We start from the raw sequence: 16,509 nt of genomic DNA, 5'->3' as shown, positions 1-16,509 counted from the left end.
CTGTTTAGCCTAAGCTCCTTTGATTGTTTTTTTTTTGGATTCTCTTGCTGAGCAGCCACCCAGCTTCTTTGCTGGAAATGAATTTCATCAATCTCCTTCCTGCTGATCACTCCTCTCACTGCTGATTTTGTAGATTCTGCCAAGATCAGCCCTCACCACCCCTCTATACATTTCCCTGCAGAAATGTCTATTCATTTGTTATCAAGGTTTTGCAATCCATATTCTGCAATATATTTATCAAAAGCTGAATGCAACGATCCCTTTATCCTAATTTTGCACCTAGTTATCTTCCATGATTTTAATCCAGTCACTTCATCAGTTTAGCACTTACTACCAAATCATACCATAGCCTGATCCCTCTACTCCTCTGGTATTTACCCCTCCTCAACATTTCATCTCAATTCAAATCCTCCCCATCTAACGCCACAGTAAAAATTTTGTCACTACTACTTCAGCCAATGCTGACATGATTTTCATTCTCAGTGATTTCAATCCCAATCAAAATGTATCATGCTCTCAGGAACAAAAGCAAAGTTTCTGGATTTCTGGAAAAGTTCAACAGGTTTGGCAGCATCTGTGGAGGAGAAAATAGGGTTAACGTTTCGGGTCCGGTGACCCTTCCTCACAACCTGCTGAGCTTTTCCAGTAACTTTGTTTTTATTCCTGATTTACAGAATCCGCAGTTCTTTTTGTTTGTATCATGCTCTCTCTGAGTTCACAAACCTGCCATCATCACTATATCTTCATCTTCATGTAAATTTCCCAGCCAACTACGCCACTTTCAGATACCATTTTTGAAACTGAACACAGAATAAACAGAAATACCTTCCAACTGCACATTAGAAAGACTGAAACTATCATCTCTCTGTCTGGCAATTTCTAAGACTCAACCAAACTGCTTACAAACCTGCTGTAACATTTGACTCAAAAGATGAACTTCTGATCATGCATCTGTGCCATTGCTAAAAATACCCATTTCCACCTTCATAATATAACTATATTAAAAGCATGGAGTTGCAATCAGTTGTACGTACTCAAATAGAACAACTGAAACACACAATAATGCGCCCTGCACAGCCAGGAGACAAAATTACTGGATTTGTTATTAAATGTATAACTTATGAATGCATAATTTATAAACTTTGGCCAGGACAACAGACTAATGCACTGATCCAGGTCAGAGACAAAACGGGCCTCAATTTAATGTTTATTTTGACATATCTTTTGTAATGCAGCATACGTTCAATATCACACAGAAGGATCAGTGTTGGGGAATTTAAGACCATATGACATCGGAGCAGAAATTAGGCTATTTGACTCATCGAGTCTGCTCCGCCACTCAATCATGGCTGATAAGTTCCTCAACCTCATTCTCCCGCTTTCTCCCTGTAACCCTTGATAATCAAGAACCTATCTACCTCAGACTTTATTATACTGAGTTCCCCCATCATCCTTCTAAATTCCAATGAGTATAGTCCCAGAGTCCTCAAACGTTCCTCATACGTTAAGTTTTCCATTCCTGGAACCATCCTCGTGAACCTCCTCTGAACCCGCTCCAGGGTCAGTACATCCTTCCTGAGAAATGGGGCCCAAAACTGCATACAATACTCCAAATGTGGCCTGACCAGAGCCTTATAAAGCCTCAGTAGTACATTCCTGCTTTTATATTCAAGTCCTCCCAAAATAAATGCCAACATTGCCTTTGCCTTCCTGACTACTGATTCAATCTGCAGGTTTACCTTGAGAAAATCCTGGCCTGGAATTCCCAAGTTTCTTTGCACTTCAGACTTCTGAATTTTCTCCCCATTTAGAAAATAGTCCATGCTTTTATTCTTCTTACCAAAGTGCATGACCTCACACTTTCCCACATTGTACTCCATTTGCCAGTTCTTCCCACTCTCCTAACCTGTCCAATTCCCCACCTCCTCAATACTACCTGTCCCTCTACCTATCTTTGTATCATCTGCAAAATTAACCAGAATGCCCACAGTTCCTTCGAGATCACTAATGTATAAAGTGAAAAGTTGTGGCCCAAAACTGACCCTTGCGGAACACCACTTCTCACCGGCTGCCATCCTGAGAAGGACCCTTTTATCGCCACTCTCTGCTTTCTGCCAGACAGTCAATCTTCTATCCATGCTAGCACCTTGCCTGTAACACCATGAGCCCTTATCTTATTCAGCAGCCTCCTGTGCAGCACCTTGTCAAAGGCCTTCTTGAAGTCCAGTTTGATAACATCCACTGGCTCTCCCTGCCCATTACTTCCTCGAAGAATTCTATCAGATTTGTCAGGCATGACCTCCCCTTGATGAAACCATGCTAACTTTGCCCTATTTTACCATACACTTCCAAATATTCAGAAATCTAAATTTTTTTTACAATAGACTCCAAAATCTTACCCATGGCAAAGGCTAGGCTAATCGGCCTGTAATTTTCCATATTTTGCCTTACTCCCTTTTTAAACAGGGGTGTCACATTAGCAATTTTCCAGTCTACTGGGACCCCCACTGCCTCTAGCAATGTGATATTTTCATTTGAGGCAGAGTTGGGAGCAATTGTTTCTGTTTAACATGAGTAGTCAAGCTCTTTCTACTCAAGAGGACGATACTAACGTAGTAACAGCAGCTTACATTTATATACTGCCTTCATTGAAACGAAAGGACTTACGGTACTTCACAAGTGCATTATCAAAGTATGATAGCAAGATAGGAGGTCAGTTGACCAAAAGCTTTGCTAAAGACGCAGTTTTAAAGGTAAGTCTTAAAAGAGGAAATCAAGGTAAAGAGGCAGAGGGATAGGGAGGATAGTTTAAAACTTAGGACTCTTGAACTGACAGCATGCCCACAAACATTGAAATAATTAGAATTATGAATGCAAAGGAGGTTAGGACTAGAAGAGCAAAGATATCCTGGAGTGTTTTGGGGCTGGAGGAGAAGATTTCAAAATTATAGAGGCGCAAGGCGATGTAGGCAAAAGAAAACAAGAACAAGAATTTAAATATCTGATAATTGATCGATCAAGACATTGTTTAACTGGAAACAATGGAATTCAGTAAGCACTGGGGATAAGGAAATGATTCTCCGGCAAATGATGCTACAAGCAGCACAGCTTTGGGTGATCTCAAGTTTGCTGAAGGCAGACTGTGGGAGACCAACTTGAAGTATATTATTATAATTCATTCACAGGATGGCGACATCACGGAGGAAGTATTAGTGAAAATGGGAACTGCAGATGCTGGAGGTTTACTGAGGAAGTATTTATTGTCCATTAGATGGCACTGGTGAGCAGTATTCTTGAACTACTGTAGTCCATATGGCGCAGGGGTTACCTCACAGTGCTGGCAGGGATAGGGTTCCAGGTTTTTGACCCTGTGAGTGAAGAATGACAATATAGCTGCAAGTTAGGATGGATGAATGATCTGGAAGAGAAATTTCAAGTAGTGCTGTTTGCATCTACTTTCTGCCATTGTCATTCTCGGCAGCAAAAGCTCCAGAATCCAACATAAAGGGCTCGAGAAACTCAGCAGAGCTAGTAACATCTGTGGAGACAGAAACAGAATTAATATTTTGTGACACTTCTTTGGAACCCGTTCCATCAAATGCTTCTGGCTGAAGCTGTTTACAACTGCTTTGGCCTAATCTTTTTCATTGATGTGCAATGTTTCCCCATGATTGAGGATCAGGTTATTTAGTGTTTCCTCCCACAGTGAATTGTTTAGTTGTCCACCACCATTCACCACTGGGTGCGACATGATGTGCAGAGCTTACATCTGATCTGTTGGTTGTCAGATTGCTGTGTCCTGTCTATTGCAGGCTGCTTCCAATGTTTAGCATTCAAGTATTTCTGCATTTTACTTTTACCAAGTTGACACCTGTTTCTTTAAATACATGCCCGGTGTTGCTCCTGGCATGCTGTCCTGCACTCTTCTTTGAGTCAAAGTTGATTCCCCTGGCTTGATAGTTTAACATGGAGAAAGGATTCATCGGCTGAAAGAAAGCATTGGGTAGTAGCCAGTAAGCTTCCTTGCCCATGTTTGACTTGATGTTGAAGACTTCCAGGGCAACTCCCTTTCAACTGTATACCACAGTGTTGACACTTCTAGTGGGTCTGTCCTGTCATTGGGACAGGGCACTCGAGGATGATGTCAGTGTCACTGAAGAAACACAGAATTCCATGAAAGTGACTGCCAGGCTGTAGCCTCCTTAGTCTGTGTGACAGCTCTCCAAATCTGTCTCTCCAAATAAGGCAACTGTGAGAAACGACTGGTGAGGACTCTGGGAGAGTCGGCTCACTCACCATGACTGAGAAGGGAATCATGGAGGACCTGATGCTCAGCAGGAGGAACAGCATCCAAAGGGCAGGAGTAAGAAGTAACTGGGACCCTGACAAGTTGACTCACGCATCACATCTCAGAAGGAATTATGGAGAACCTGGTGTCAAAGAATGGTGAAGCCCCAAGTAATACATGACTGTTGTGTTTTCCTCTCACATTCCTCTTTGAACAAAAAGAAAAGGACCTGTTCGAAAATTTATTTGTAGCATAGAAACAACAGAGCTTAAACAGTGTGCATCATCTTGACCTGTCAAGATATCAGGGTCTCTAGGAAAGCAGATGTGTGTAGCTTGTAAACTGTCAATGGTTTTCAATCTACAGGACATCGAGGATGTCACATTTGCACTCTTTGAACAACATGTGACTGATATAGCGTAGTGACTCTACTCAATGCGCTCTATACAAGGACATGGGTTTCTGGAATAGTCATGCCAGAGAGTGGGGGAGCATTTGCATGATAGGCAGGCAATGAAGAGTACAGAGATGGCAAACGAGTGGGTGACCATTTGCCAAAAGGAAAGGAGACAACAAGTCCTGGAAACTCAGTTGTCCTTGGAACTGTCTAACAGATCTGAAATTTATTTAGTGAGCAATACAACTTAATAGAGGGTGGATGTCACGAGGGAAAATGATGCCCAAGGATATTCTGGGAAAAGAGTGAAATTGTTAGGCAGAGTAGAAAGTTTGTAGTTGTGGATGACTCAATAACTGAAGGGATAGACAGTTGAATTTGCAGCCAAGATTGTGAGTCCAGTATAATCTGTTGTCTCCTGGGTGCAAGGGCTTTGGATGAAACAAAGCAGCTGGATAAACCTCATGAAAGGGTGGATGAACAACCAGTAGTTGTGGTTCATGTGGGTGCTAACAACATCGGGAGGGATAGCACGATCAGTATCAGGAGTTAGGGAGTAGATTGAAACACAGGATCTACAGGGTAGTAATGTCAGAAATACTAATTGTGCTACAAGCGGCACCATTTTACAAAAGCATATCGGGACAGTAAATCATGGCTTGAGAGTTGGTGCCGAAGGGAAGAGTTTAGATTTTTGGGACACTGGGTTCGCTTTTGGGAAAAAAGAAAACTGTTCAGAAGGGATGAGCTTCACCTGAGCAGAAGTGGAACTAATCTCCTGGCTCAGGGAGTAAATATGTAGTAGGTGTGGATTAAAACTTGTAAGAGTGAGTTGACTAATGGGCCTAGTTTTGGAAGTATCAGCAAAGGCAAAAAGAGAGATAGGGAATGGGGAAAAGAAGTGAGGGAAGGCTTGATTGTTGACAGTGAACAAGAAAATGGTCACCTTCTAGTTGCAAGGAAGAGATAAGGACAGGGTTAAATTTTATGTATGGAAATACATTGAACAATCATGAACAAGACTGGAAAACTGGTATCAGAAATTGCTCTGGGGGACATGACATTGTAGCATTAACAGAAATATGGCTCAAGCCACACAGGACTGGATACATGACATTCTGGGTTAAACGGATTTTAGTAAAAACAGGGTGAGTAAAAGGGGAGGATATGTAGCAGTCTTGGTCAAAGATATATTGCCCTTGAACGAGATGCACTTCCTGAATTAGAATCTGTATGGTTCGAAGAAAGGAACAGTAAAGTAGCAGTGATCTTGCTTGGTACTTTTATTGACTTCAAGTAGTGGGGAAGAAGTAAAAGAGACGATTTGAAGGCAGGTTATGAAAATGAGGAAAAGTAGGGTTGTGGTAGTTGCTAATTTCAATTACCCTAGCGTAGATTGGGAAAAAGATAGAGTGTGAGGTACAGAAAGGGAGAAATTCCTTCAACATGTGCAGGATAACCTTTTGGAACAGTACATTTCAGTCCTACCAGGGAGGGAGCTGTACTGAATCTGGATCTAGGAAGTCAGGCAGGCCAAGTGGAGTATGTCAGATTTGGGGAGCATTTAGGAAATAGACCTTAATATAAGTCTCAATATTAAGCTGGTAAAGGATAAAAATCAGTCAATGATTCAAATCCCAAACTGTAAACGGGCAGATTTTAGCTGTTTAAAAGTTGAACCGGAACAGTTTTGGATAAAATGGTAGATTTAAAATGGGAGATTTTCAAAAGAGAGATGAGTAGATTGTAAGCTAGATACATAGAACATAGAACAGTACAGCACAGAACAGGCCCTTCAGCTCACAATGTTGTGCCGACCATTGATCCTCATGTATGCACCCTCAAATTTCTGTGACCATATGCATGTCCAGCAGTCTCTTAAATGTCCCCAATGACCTTGCTTCCACAACAGCTGCTGGCAACGCATTTCATGCTCTCACAACTCTGTGTAAAGAACCCGCCTCTGACATCCCCTCTATACTTTCCTCCAACCAGCTTAAAACTATGACCCCTCGTGCTAGCCATTTCTGCCCTGGGAAATAGTCTCTGGCTATCAACTCTATCTATGCCTCTCATTATCTTGTATACATATTCATGAGAAATAAATACGGGGAATCCAAAGCTGGAGCACCCTGGATGAGTAAGGATATTTATCAGAAAATAAAGAAGAAAAAGGAGGCATAAAATTCATTCTGGAATAACAATAGCAACAGAAATCAGAAAGAGTATCTCAAATGCAGGAGAGAAGCTAAGGCTGGAAAAGGAAAGGCTTAGAGGAATCAGAAGGAAAGGATGTCAGACTGCACTAAAACAAATAGAAAAATGTTCTTCAAACAAATTAATAATGAAAGACTGGTGAAGGATAGAGTGGAGCCCATAAAAAATAAACTGGGTGAGCTGCCCACTGAAGCAAAGTATTTCTGTCATACCCTAAGTGTTGAGCAACTAAATAGTATAGTGATAGATAAAGAAAAGGTGCTAAAAAGGATGGCAGCATTCCAGGTAGAGAAGTCAGCAGTCCCGGATACATACGTCCTCGATTGTTGAGAGGGGTAAGGGACCAAACTGTGGAGCAGCTGACAGAAATTTTCCAGTCCTCTTGGAACACAGGACTGCAAATGTGATGCTGTTGTTTAAGAGAGGGGCAAAGGATAACACAGCTAACTCCAGACCTGTTAGTTTGGTGTTTATAATGGCGAAACTGCTGGAGATCATAATGTGGGATAAGGGATATATAAACTTACAGAAAAATAAGTTAATAATTGACAGTCAACATGGATGGCTTTGCCAAGGGCAGGTCATGTGTGACAAACTGATTTGAGTTCTTTGATGAGGTGGAATAGGCAATGGATGACGGTAGTGCTGTGGATGTTGTACATTTGGATGTTCAGAAAACATCTACACTGTGCTATGTGGCAGAATGAGGCAAATTAACAATGCTTGGGTTTGATCCTTGGCAGTGTGGATTAAAAGTTGGTTAAAAGATAGGAAACAGTTTGTATGTGGGCATTTCTTGGATTGAAGATGAATAGAAAGTGTTCCCCAGGAATTGGTGTTGGGAGGTTTGGTTTTTGGAGTTTTATAAATGATTTGGAAATGAGTGTTTCAGGACAATATCCCTAAATTTGGATATGATACTAACCCAGGGAGAACAGTGAATTGCAAGGGTAACGCTGAGTGACTTCAGAGGGACACTGACAAAATTCAACGTGGAGAAATTTCAGGAAGAGCATTTCGAGAGGAGAAACAGAGACAACAAATACTCAATAGTACAACTATGAGTAGAACACAGGAATACAGGCCATAATTCTCTGAAGTTGTCTAAGCAAGTTGAAACAGTTAGAATCATTGAGTCTCAGAGCTATACAGCATGGAAACAGATCCTTTGGTTCTATTCATCTAATGTGACCAGATATCCTAAATTAATCTAGTCCCATTTGCCAGCATTTGCCCCATGTACTTGTTAAGAAAGCTTATAGGATCCTGGGGTTTATAAATAGAGGAATAGAACATTAAAGCAAGGAAGTGATGCTGCACTTCTACAAATCATTGGTCAAATCCCTTTTGGAGTATTGTGTTCAGTTTTGAGTACTTTATTTAAGTAAGAATGTTAAAATCTTGGAGAGAGGGCAAAAGAGATTTACTGGAATGATACCAGAAATGAAGGATTATAAATACACGGCAAGATTAGAGAAATTGGGCTTATTCTCTTTGGAGTAGAGGAGATTATAATGTGACTTTCCTGACGTGTTCAAAATTACAAGGTTTTTTTAAAAGCATAGAGGATGTTCTGCTTCCACTAGTTGGCATGTCAGTAACTAGGGATCTCAATTTCAAGGTAAGCAGCAAGTAAGTTAGAGTGAGATGAGAAACTATTTATTCCAAAAGTTTTTAGGATTTGTGACATGCTGCCTGCGAGAGTGGTAGAGGCATATTCCATGTGTGGTTCCAAAAGAGAGCTGAATATATATTTGAAAATGATCAATTTAAGCGGCTACGGAGATACGGCTGGAGAATGGGACTAAGTGGATCAGTCTTTTCAAGAGCCAGTACAGACAACATGTGTAGATTGGCCTCCTTCTGTACTGTAAAATTCCATGATTCTAAGCCCTTGGATGTCAGTCTGGAGAACATTGCAGAGCAGACAAGGTTGGGTCAGTCATTGTTGCTGCCAGAACCTTGGTCAATGCTGGGTCGCCAATCCTATTTCATTTCTTTTAATAGTTGTATCAAACCACTATCCAGTCTAAGTGCTTTATTATGTCACTTTAGAGGGCATTTAAGAGGCAACAATGTTGCTTTAAATTTGGAGTCACACGGATGCCAGACCAGGTGAGGATGAAAGGTTTTTCTTTTCAAAGTCACTGGGAACTGTATTTTTACAACAATCAAAAATAGTGTCATAGTCACCAGTAGGACAGCTTTTAGACCCAGATTTTATTAAGTTTATTCAAATTTCACCAGCTGCCATGGGGAGAATTCATACCATTGTCCCCGAAGCATCGACCTGGATGTCACATCGTGATAATACCAAGCTACTCTGTATTGGAGTCATCAAGTCTGGCAGAACTGAGAAGGTGCAGGTGAAATTATAGAAATGGAAAGAGGTCATTTCAGTGATAGCATGTACACGAAATCAGAAGCTTATCTCAAGAGACAAATGTGACCCCTTCTTGGTCATTAATGTCTTACTTACTATGAATACTGAAGTAAATTTAAAAAGACACGGCTTATATTTACAGTAACTATTAAAAGTTTCATCTTTTTTTGGGCTCCTGTCATCATTCTATTTCCTAAGAAGGTCCAATTTACCTTCTACCTCCCAGCTTTTCACTATTTGCACCCCTTTGGTAATGCTCTTGTTTCTGGAAGGAAGAGAGTGGTAATATAAAAAGGAGACTTAGAGGCTGTACTAGAAGGATATAGCTCAGAATTGTTGATAACTCTAAAGCAGGGCATACAAATATACCAACCAACTACTCAGAACCATCAGTCAAAAAGAGCTTTACAGCAGAGGCTATTAAAGATTCAAGAGGCTATTAAAAGAGGCTATTAAAGATGTGTTTCAGGTGGATTTGCAGTCTTCTCCCACAGCATGCACTATTCTGTAATGACAGTTTATGACCACCATTATCTTTAACATCCCTAGGCTGTACACAGAATCATCTGCACACAAAAATTCAGCAAGTCGATTATAGATTCATTGTTGTGTAAAAGCAAATAATTCCATCAACATTTCCACGATAAAAGCAAATTTTGAAGTTGCCACATCAAGAATAAATGGCATTCACAAACCAAACCTCTGCAATTTTTAATAACTGTGAAACAGATTGCAGACATATATCCATAAATGCTCTCATCAGACATGTAAAATCTAGAAAGTGTGCTCTTTTTCTAATGTGCCTCTTCCTTGTGATTAGCATCAGATGGTTGTGCAAATTAATATTTGTTTCCACTACCAATGCCTATTCCTGATAAATAGTAACATTTATGAGCACATATCCTTGCCATGTCCCAAGTACTGGCCACAGTTTTGCAAGGAAACACATGGAATGGTACCAGTGTTCATAATGAGGATGAAGACAATGTATATAGTAAGCAACTTGACACCCAAGAAGTGTTTAATGGTATCAGAGATAATGGGAACTGCAGATGCTGGAGAATCCAAGACAACAAAATGTGAGGCTGGATGAACACAGCAGGCCAAGCAGCATCTCAGGAGCACAAAAGCTTCCAGGAGGAGGACTTGTGTTGGAAGCGGGTGAAGGGGTCAGTGGAGGGAGGGTTAGGTTCCCGGTTGAAGAAGTAGGCATGGAGGCGAAGACGGCGGAAAAAGCTTTTGTGCTCCTGAGATGCTGCTTGGCCTGCTGTGTTCATCCAGCCTCACATTTTGTTGTCAGTGTGTAATGATGAATGCTTACAAGTTTGTGAACGAAGGGACACTTTCAGGTGAAGGCTTGGGACACAAAGGTCACCTGTGTCTCCAAAGAAATTCAAAAAGTTTGAAGGGTATGAGAACATAATAAGCAGCCTCCCCTTTGGCTGGGCAAAACTGCTCTGCCATTCATTAAGATCTTGGCTGGATTTTCTGTGGCCTTAACTTCACTTTCGTATCTGATCTCTGACTCTCTTGTGAATAAAGAATCTGTAATCCAGCCGAGAACATGCAAAGATGTAGGAAAGAAAATTCCAAAGTTGGACAACCCTCAGAACAAATTTCTCCTCAATTTTAAATTGAGATCTCCTTATTCTGAAACTGCATTCCCTAGTTCCAAATTCCTTACCGAAGAGAAACACCCTCTTGGCACTTATGCTATGAAGCTCTCCTCAGATTATATGTTTTAATAAAATCATCTCACCCTACCTGCTCAACATTTCCTCATAAGAAAGTGCTTCCATCCCATCAATGTAGAATAGAATTTTTTTATTTTATAGAATCCCTTCAGTGTGGACAGGCCCTTTGGCCCAACAAGTCCACACCAACCCATAGCATCCCACCCAGACACATTCCCATATAACCCACCTCACCTACACATCCCTGAACGCTACAGGAAATTTAGCATGGCCAATCCACCTAGCCTGTACATCTTTGGACTGTGGGAGGAAACCGGAGCACCCGGAGGAAACCCATGCAGACACAGGGAGAATGTACAAACTCTACACAGACAGTCGCCAGAGGACGGACTCGAGCCTGGGTCCCTGGCGCTGAGAGGCAGCAGTGCTAGCCAGTGAGCCACTGTGCCAGCCTGAGTATAGTGGACCTTCACTAACCTGCTCCTCATGTGAGTATATCCCACTTCAAATGAAAAGAACAAAACAGTACATAGTACTCTTGGTGTAGACTCACTGATGCCCTGTACATGTGTGGCAAGGCTTTCCTACTTTTATATTTCATTCTCCTTGTAAAAAAGGCCAACATTAGATTTACTTTCCTGATTACTTGCAGGACATGAATACCAAACTTTTATAGTTCATGCACAAGCGTGTCTAGATCCTTCTATACCACAGGATTGTGCAGTGTCGCCAATTAAAAATCAAATCTGCTTTTCCAGTCTAGCAAGGTGGACTGCCCCAGATTTTTCCTCATTGTACACTATCTGCCATTTTGTTGCCCCACTTGCTTAATCTATCTCTACTGTTTTGTAAATTCTGTTCATCCGAGAACTTACTCTCCGACCTAATGTTTTCTCATCAGAAAACAGAGGTAGTACACTACATCCTTTGTAGTGCAGATGGCTCATATTTTTCATGCACAAGGAAGATTTTTAAATTTCTGTCATCTTACCAAATTGGTGCTATCCTTGAAGATATACATCACTCCAAAAAGCATTTACACACCTCCCACAGTAAAGATTTGAATGAAAGATCTCTGCAGATATCAAAACTACCCAATGGTAAGAGAGTTTCAGTCTTGCATCCAAAATAATTTTACAATGATTAACTCCTTAGGGTTGCTGCAAGCCACCAAATCAGTAGAAAAGAATGCTTAAATGCATTCTGAACTCATAGCAAACTACATTATAAGGAAACGTGCATCACTGTTGGTTTAAAATATAAACATATTTTTAAATTTTAAGGAAAATGTGTAACTGTTGCAATAAATTTCACAGGTCCACAGTGGGCAATCTCAATTTCATCTCCCATAACTACTAATTTTAGATCATATTTACAGCCAAATGACTGCTTAAACAACGGTATTACCCAACAATGGCAAAAATGAAATGATTCATTAGTTCTGCTTCAGTTATCTCATGCCAGCATAGGCATACACACCTTTATGAAAAAGTTACTGAAAAGCATCTGGCAAAACAAAGTTTAAAGTAAATCAACAATTGTATCATTTTACATGAAAATTAACAATTAACTCTGACTTATCTTTGGAGCATAATGCAGCTATTTCCTGCTATCCCTTAAATCAAAGAATAAAAATACAATGTTATTCCACCAGCCGAGGCAGAACTCACTTGCATCCTAGCTGACCGTTAGCTTAATTGGTCCTGCCTTCAGGCTACAAGCACTACAGGTTCTTTCACCATTCTCAAGTATTTAAGTATCTTTAAGTCTTGGGTAAGAAAGAAAAAACTGAAAAACAATTCCTTTTCCTTTGAAAGATACCTGGCAAATTGTGGGTGTGTTGGAGATGATATTTTCCAACATATGTGTACATAAACATGTATCTGTGTGCATATACGTGTGCATGCGCATGTGACGGAATAGATGACAGATTGATAAGATATTTTACCTTTTCCTTTTCCTGGATTTTTTTGTGTACAATAACAAAGCAACACATTCAAATTCCTGCATCCCTGAGCAGTGGGCAAGAATCTAGCATATCCAGCAAATGAAAATCAAAACAATTTAAAAAACCCACTAACTTAATTTCAAAATAACTGAAGATAATCAAATGGCTAAAGAATAAAATTTCAACAGATGTGAAGCAAAGGTTTGGCAAACACAACTGAAGTGATTAAATAAGTGTTACAAAGATAGTAGGAACTGCCAATGCTGGAGAATCTGAGATAACACAGTGTGAAGCTGGATGAACACAGCAGGCCAAGCAACATCAGAGGAGCAGGAAAGTTTGACATTTTCTGAAGAAGGATCTCGAAGAAGTTACTATTCTGAAGCATACTCATGGTTTTTAACACTATGCAATTGTCAACAGGACCTACTTCACAATAAGACCTATACATTTTTTTAAAAAAGCAGTATTTCTATTTATGCTAAGGTGGCTTAAAATATCCTTCTTGGTAACGGAAAACACAGAAATCGCAGTTAATGAACACTCTTTCAAGGGAAAATCAAGTGGGAGTAGATAAACAGATGTCTCCTTACCTTAAAATAAATTGAGGAAGTGAAGAACAGCTTCATTAATGGATCAAAATAAAAAGAAATCATATCTGCAATGTACAAAACAATGTGAACAATATTTTGACACTCAAAAGAATTATTTAAGAAAGACAGGTTAGAGCGTAGAAAGGTTTTCCAAAAAAAAATTTAAAATATTGGAACTTCCAAATGCCACCATGCAAATAGCCAGAGGCCAATTGCTTATTTCTAGAAAGAAATAAATTATCAAATTTTGACATTTTACAGGTACTCTTCACAAGGCTGTTAAAAGATCATTATTTTAAAATAATGCCAGAATGACTTTACTGGACCAAGGAATTGTTTTCAACCTAGATCCCAAGACCCTTCACAGTACACTTTCTTCCCTGAACTACAGTGCATTACTGTTTTATACCTCTACTGCTTTCAATACTTCCAAACACTGGCCCCTCCCTTTCAACATTTACAAATTGCCTTCGACTATTTTCAGCTTTTTCTGAAGGATAATATGCAGGATCATTTGACAGATAGGAAGGCAAATGCAATATTGGCATCAATTTCAAGAGGACTAGAATACAACTGCAGAGGTGTATTGTTGAGGTTGTACAAGGCTCTGGTCGGGCTGCATTTGGAACATTGTGAGCAGTTTTTAGGCCCCTTTTCTGAGGAAAGACGTGGTGGCACTGGAGGGAGTCCAAAGGAGATTCGCAAGAATGATCCTGGTGATGAAAGCTGGTCATGCAAGGTGTGGTTGAGGATTTTGGATCTATACTCAAATGGAGTATAGAAGGATGAGGGGCATCTAATTGAAACTGACAGAATACAGAGAGGCTGGATAGCGTGGACATGAAGAAGAGAGACTAGGACTCAACAGCACTGAGATAAGGAGGAATTCCTTCAGTCAGAGAATGGTTAATCTGTTGAACCCAAGCCCATTAAGTGTATTTGAACAGGGATAGGTTCTTGGTTAGTAAGGAAATCAAGGGTTACAGAGAGAAGGCAGCAGAATGTGGTTAAGAAACAAATCGGCAGTGACTGAATGGGAGAACAGACTTGCTGGGTCGAATGGCCTAATTGGACTTCCACATGGTCTTAAAGGTCTTAGATATTTCCACACAATACAACGCCATAGAATCTCAACTTCTGCATGTTCAGAGAGCCCCAGGTTGCGTCCCTTCTCCAAAATTGAAAAAAAATCTGTGCAATATATTACTTATAATTCTTAGTTACCCATGCTGTTTTATGGAAACCTGACACTTTATACAATGTCACTGGAGATATTAAAATAAATCTCACAAATAGCACAAATGTGCTTCTCTAGATCTTATTTGCTGTTTTCAAGATTTTTACATTCATGTTAGTATGTCAACATATAGCTCCTCTACACAATGGTTGAGTGATATTCAGCCAATTAAATCCTCAGTGAACTTACAAAGAGCACCCCCTCCATCACATCCCTGTAGTTAACCAAGCATTCACCATGACTAATCCACATGGCCCACACAACCCTGGACATGACAGGGAAATGTAACCTGGCCAGTCCACACATCTTTGGACTGTGTGAGGAAACCAGTGCACCTGGAGGAATCCCACATGAACACAGAGAGAATGTCTGTGTGGAGTTTGCACAATCACCCAATGCTGGAATCGAACATGTGTCTCTGGCACTGAGAGGCAACAGTGCTACCCACTGTTCTTGACAATGGCACAATGGCTCAATGGGAATGCATCAGAGAAAGTGGAGAAGAAATTTACAAGAAGGGTTCCATGGATGAGAAATGGAGGTATGGAGATAGACTGCAGAAAGGAGGATGAAAGAATTGATTAAGAAAGGGAAAATAGAGTGCAGGGATAAGCTTGCAGGAACGTACAACAGATTATAAAAGCTTTTGTAGGTATGTGTTAGTGGGCAATGGTGTTGGGGAAATTGCTAGGATTAAAGGCCAATAAACTACATGCTCAGAAAGTGGTCCCATAAATAACAGATGCATTGATGGTCACTTTGAAGATTGTACAGACTGTGAAACAGTTCCTATGTCTGAAGGGTGGTTACTACAACCCCACTATTCAAAAAAGATGGTATGGAAAAACAGGGAATTATAGTCCAGCTAGCCTGACAGCAGTAGTAGGGAAGATGCAAAAATTCATCATAAAAGATTTAATAGGATGGGAAAAGAGTGACAGGATCTCACAGTCAGCAAGGATTTATTGAATGGAAATCATGCTTGAAAATCTATTGGAATTTTGCAAGGGTGTAAATGGGAGCCAGTGGATACGGTTTACTTGGACTTTCAAAGCTTTTGATTAGGTCCCAGACGAGAGATTAGCCTTTAAAACTAAAGGGAATGCGTTTGGGGTAGTGTACTGACGTGGATAGAGAGCTGCTTGACAGACAGGAAACAAGAAACGACAGTAGGAGTAATGGGTTTTTTTCTGAAGTCAGCGACTAGTGGAGTACTGCAGGGATCAGTGCTTGGAACACAGCTATTCACAAAATACATTAATAATTTAAATAAGGGAACTATATGCAATATCTCATAGTAGACAGCACAAAACTGGATGGGAGGGTGAAATGTCAGGTGGATGCAGAGATGATTTAGTGATTTGGATAAGGTGAGTGAGTAGACAGTTGCGTGTAAGATGACGTACAGAGTGCGTAAATGTGAGGTCATTCACTTTGGTATCAAAAACTGGAAGACAGATTGTCTGAATGGCATTAGTTTGGGGAAAGGGGTGGTGCAACAAGATATGATCTCCTTGTACAGCAGTCACTGAAAGTAAGCTTGCAGGTTTTTTTGCTTTTTCAGTTGTCCTCTGCTAGTTTTTAAAAGGCATCCCAATCCTCTGGCTTCTCAATCTTCACCACATTATAAGAATTTTCTTTCGCTTTGTGCTGTTTCCAACTTCATTGTCAGCCGTGGTTGCCTGGTCCTTCTCTTTCGTATATTTCTTCCTTGGGATGGATTTCTGCTTATCCTCCCAAATTATCCCCAGA

At 40.4% G+C, this 16,509-nt stretch overlaps 1 protein-coding gene across 2 annotated transcripts in view; it reads right to left on the bottom strand.

The window, feature by feature from the left end:
• Positions 1-16,509, bottom strand: part of cenpi (centromere protein I) — an 87,333-nt gene that overhangs the window by 33,056 nt on the left and 37,768 nt on the right. For both annotated transcript variants that reach the window (XM_048544597.1, XM_048544596.2), the window contains one exon: positions 13,521-13,585. In XM_048544597.1, coding sequence (XP_048400554.1) covers positions 13,521-13,585 — 65 coding nt within the window. The remainder of the gene's footprint in view (positions 1-13,520; positions 13,586-16,509) is intronic.

This window comes from Stegostoma tigrinum, chromosome 15 (assembly GCF_030684315.1).
Source record: "Stegostoma tigrinum isolate sSteTig4 chromosome 15, sSteTig4.hap1, whole genome shotgun sequence".
NCBI classification, from domain to species: Eukaryota; Metazoa; Chordata; class Chondrichthyes; order Orectolobiformes; family Stegostomatidae; genus Stegostoma; species Stegostoma tigrinum.
Note: the sequence above shows the minus strand (reverse complement) of the source record. Positions and strands in the feature narration are given on the sequence as shown.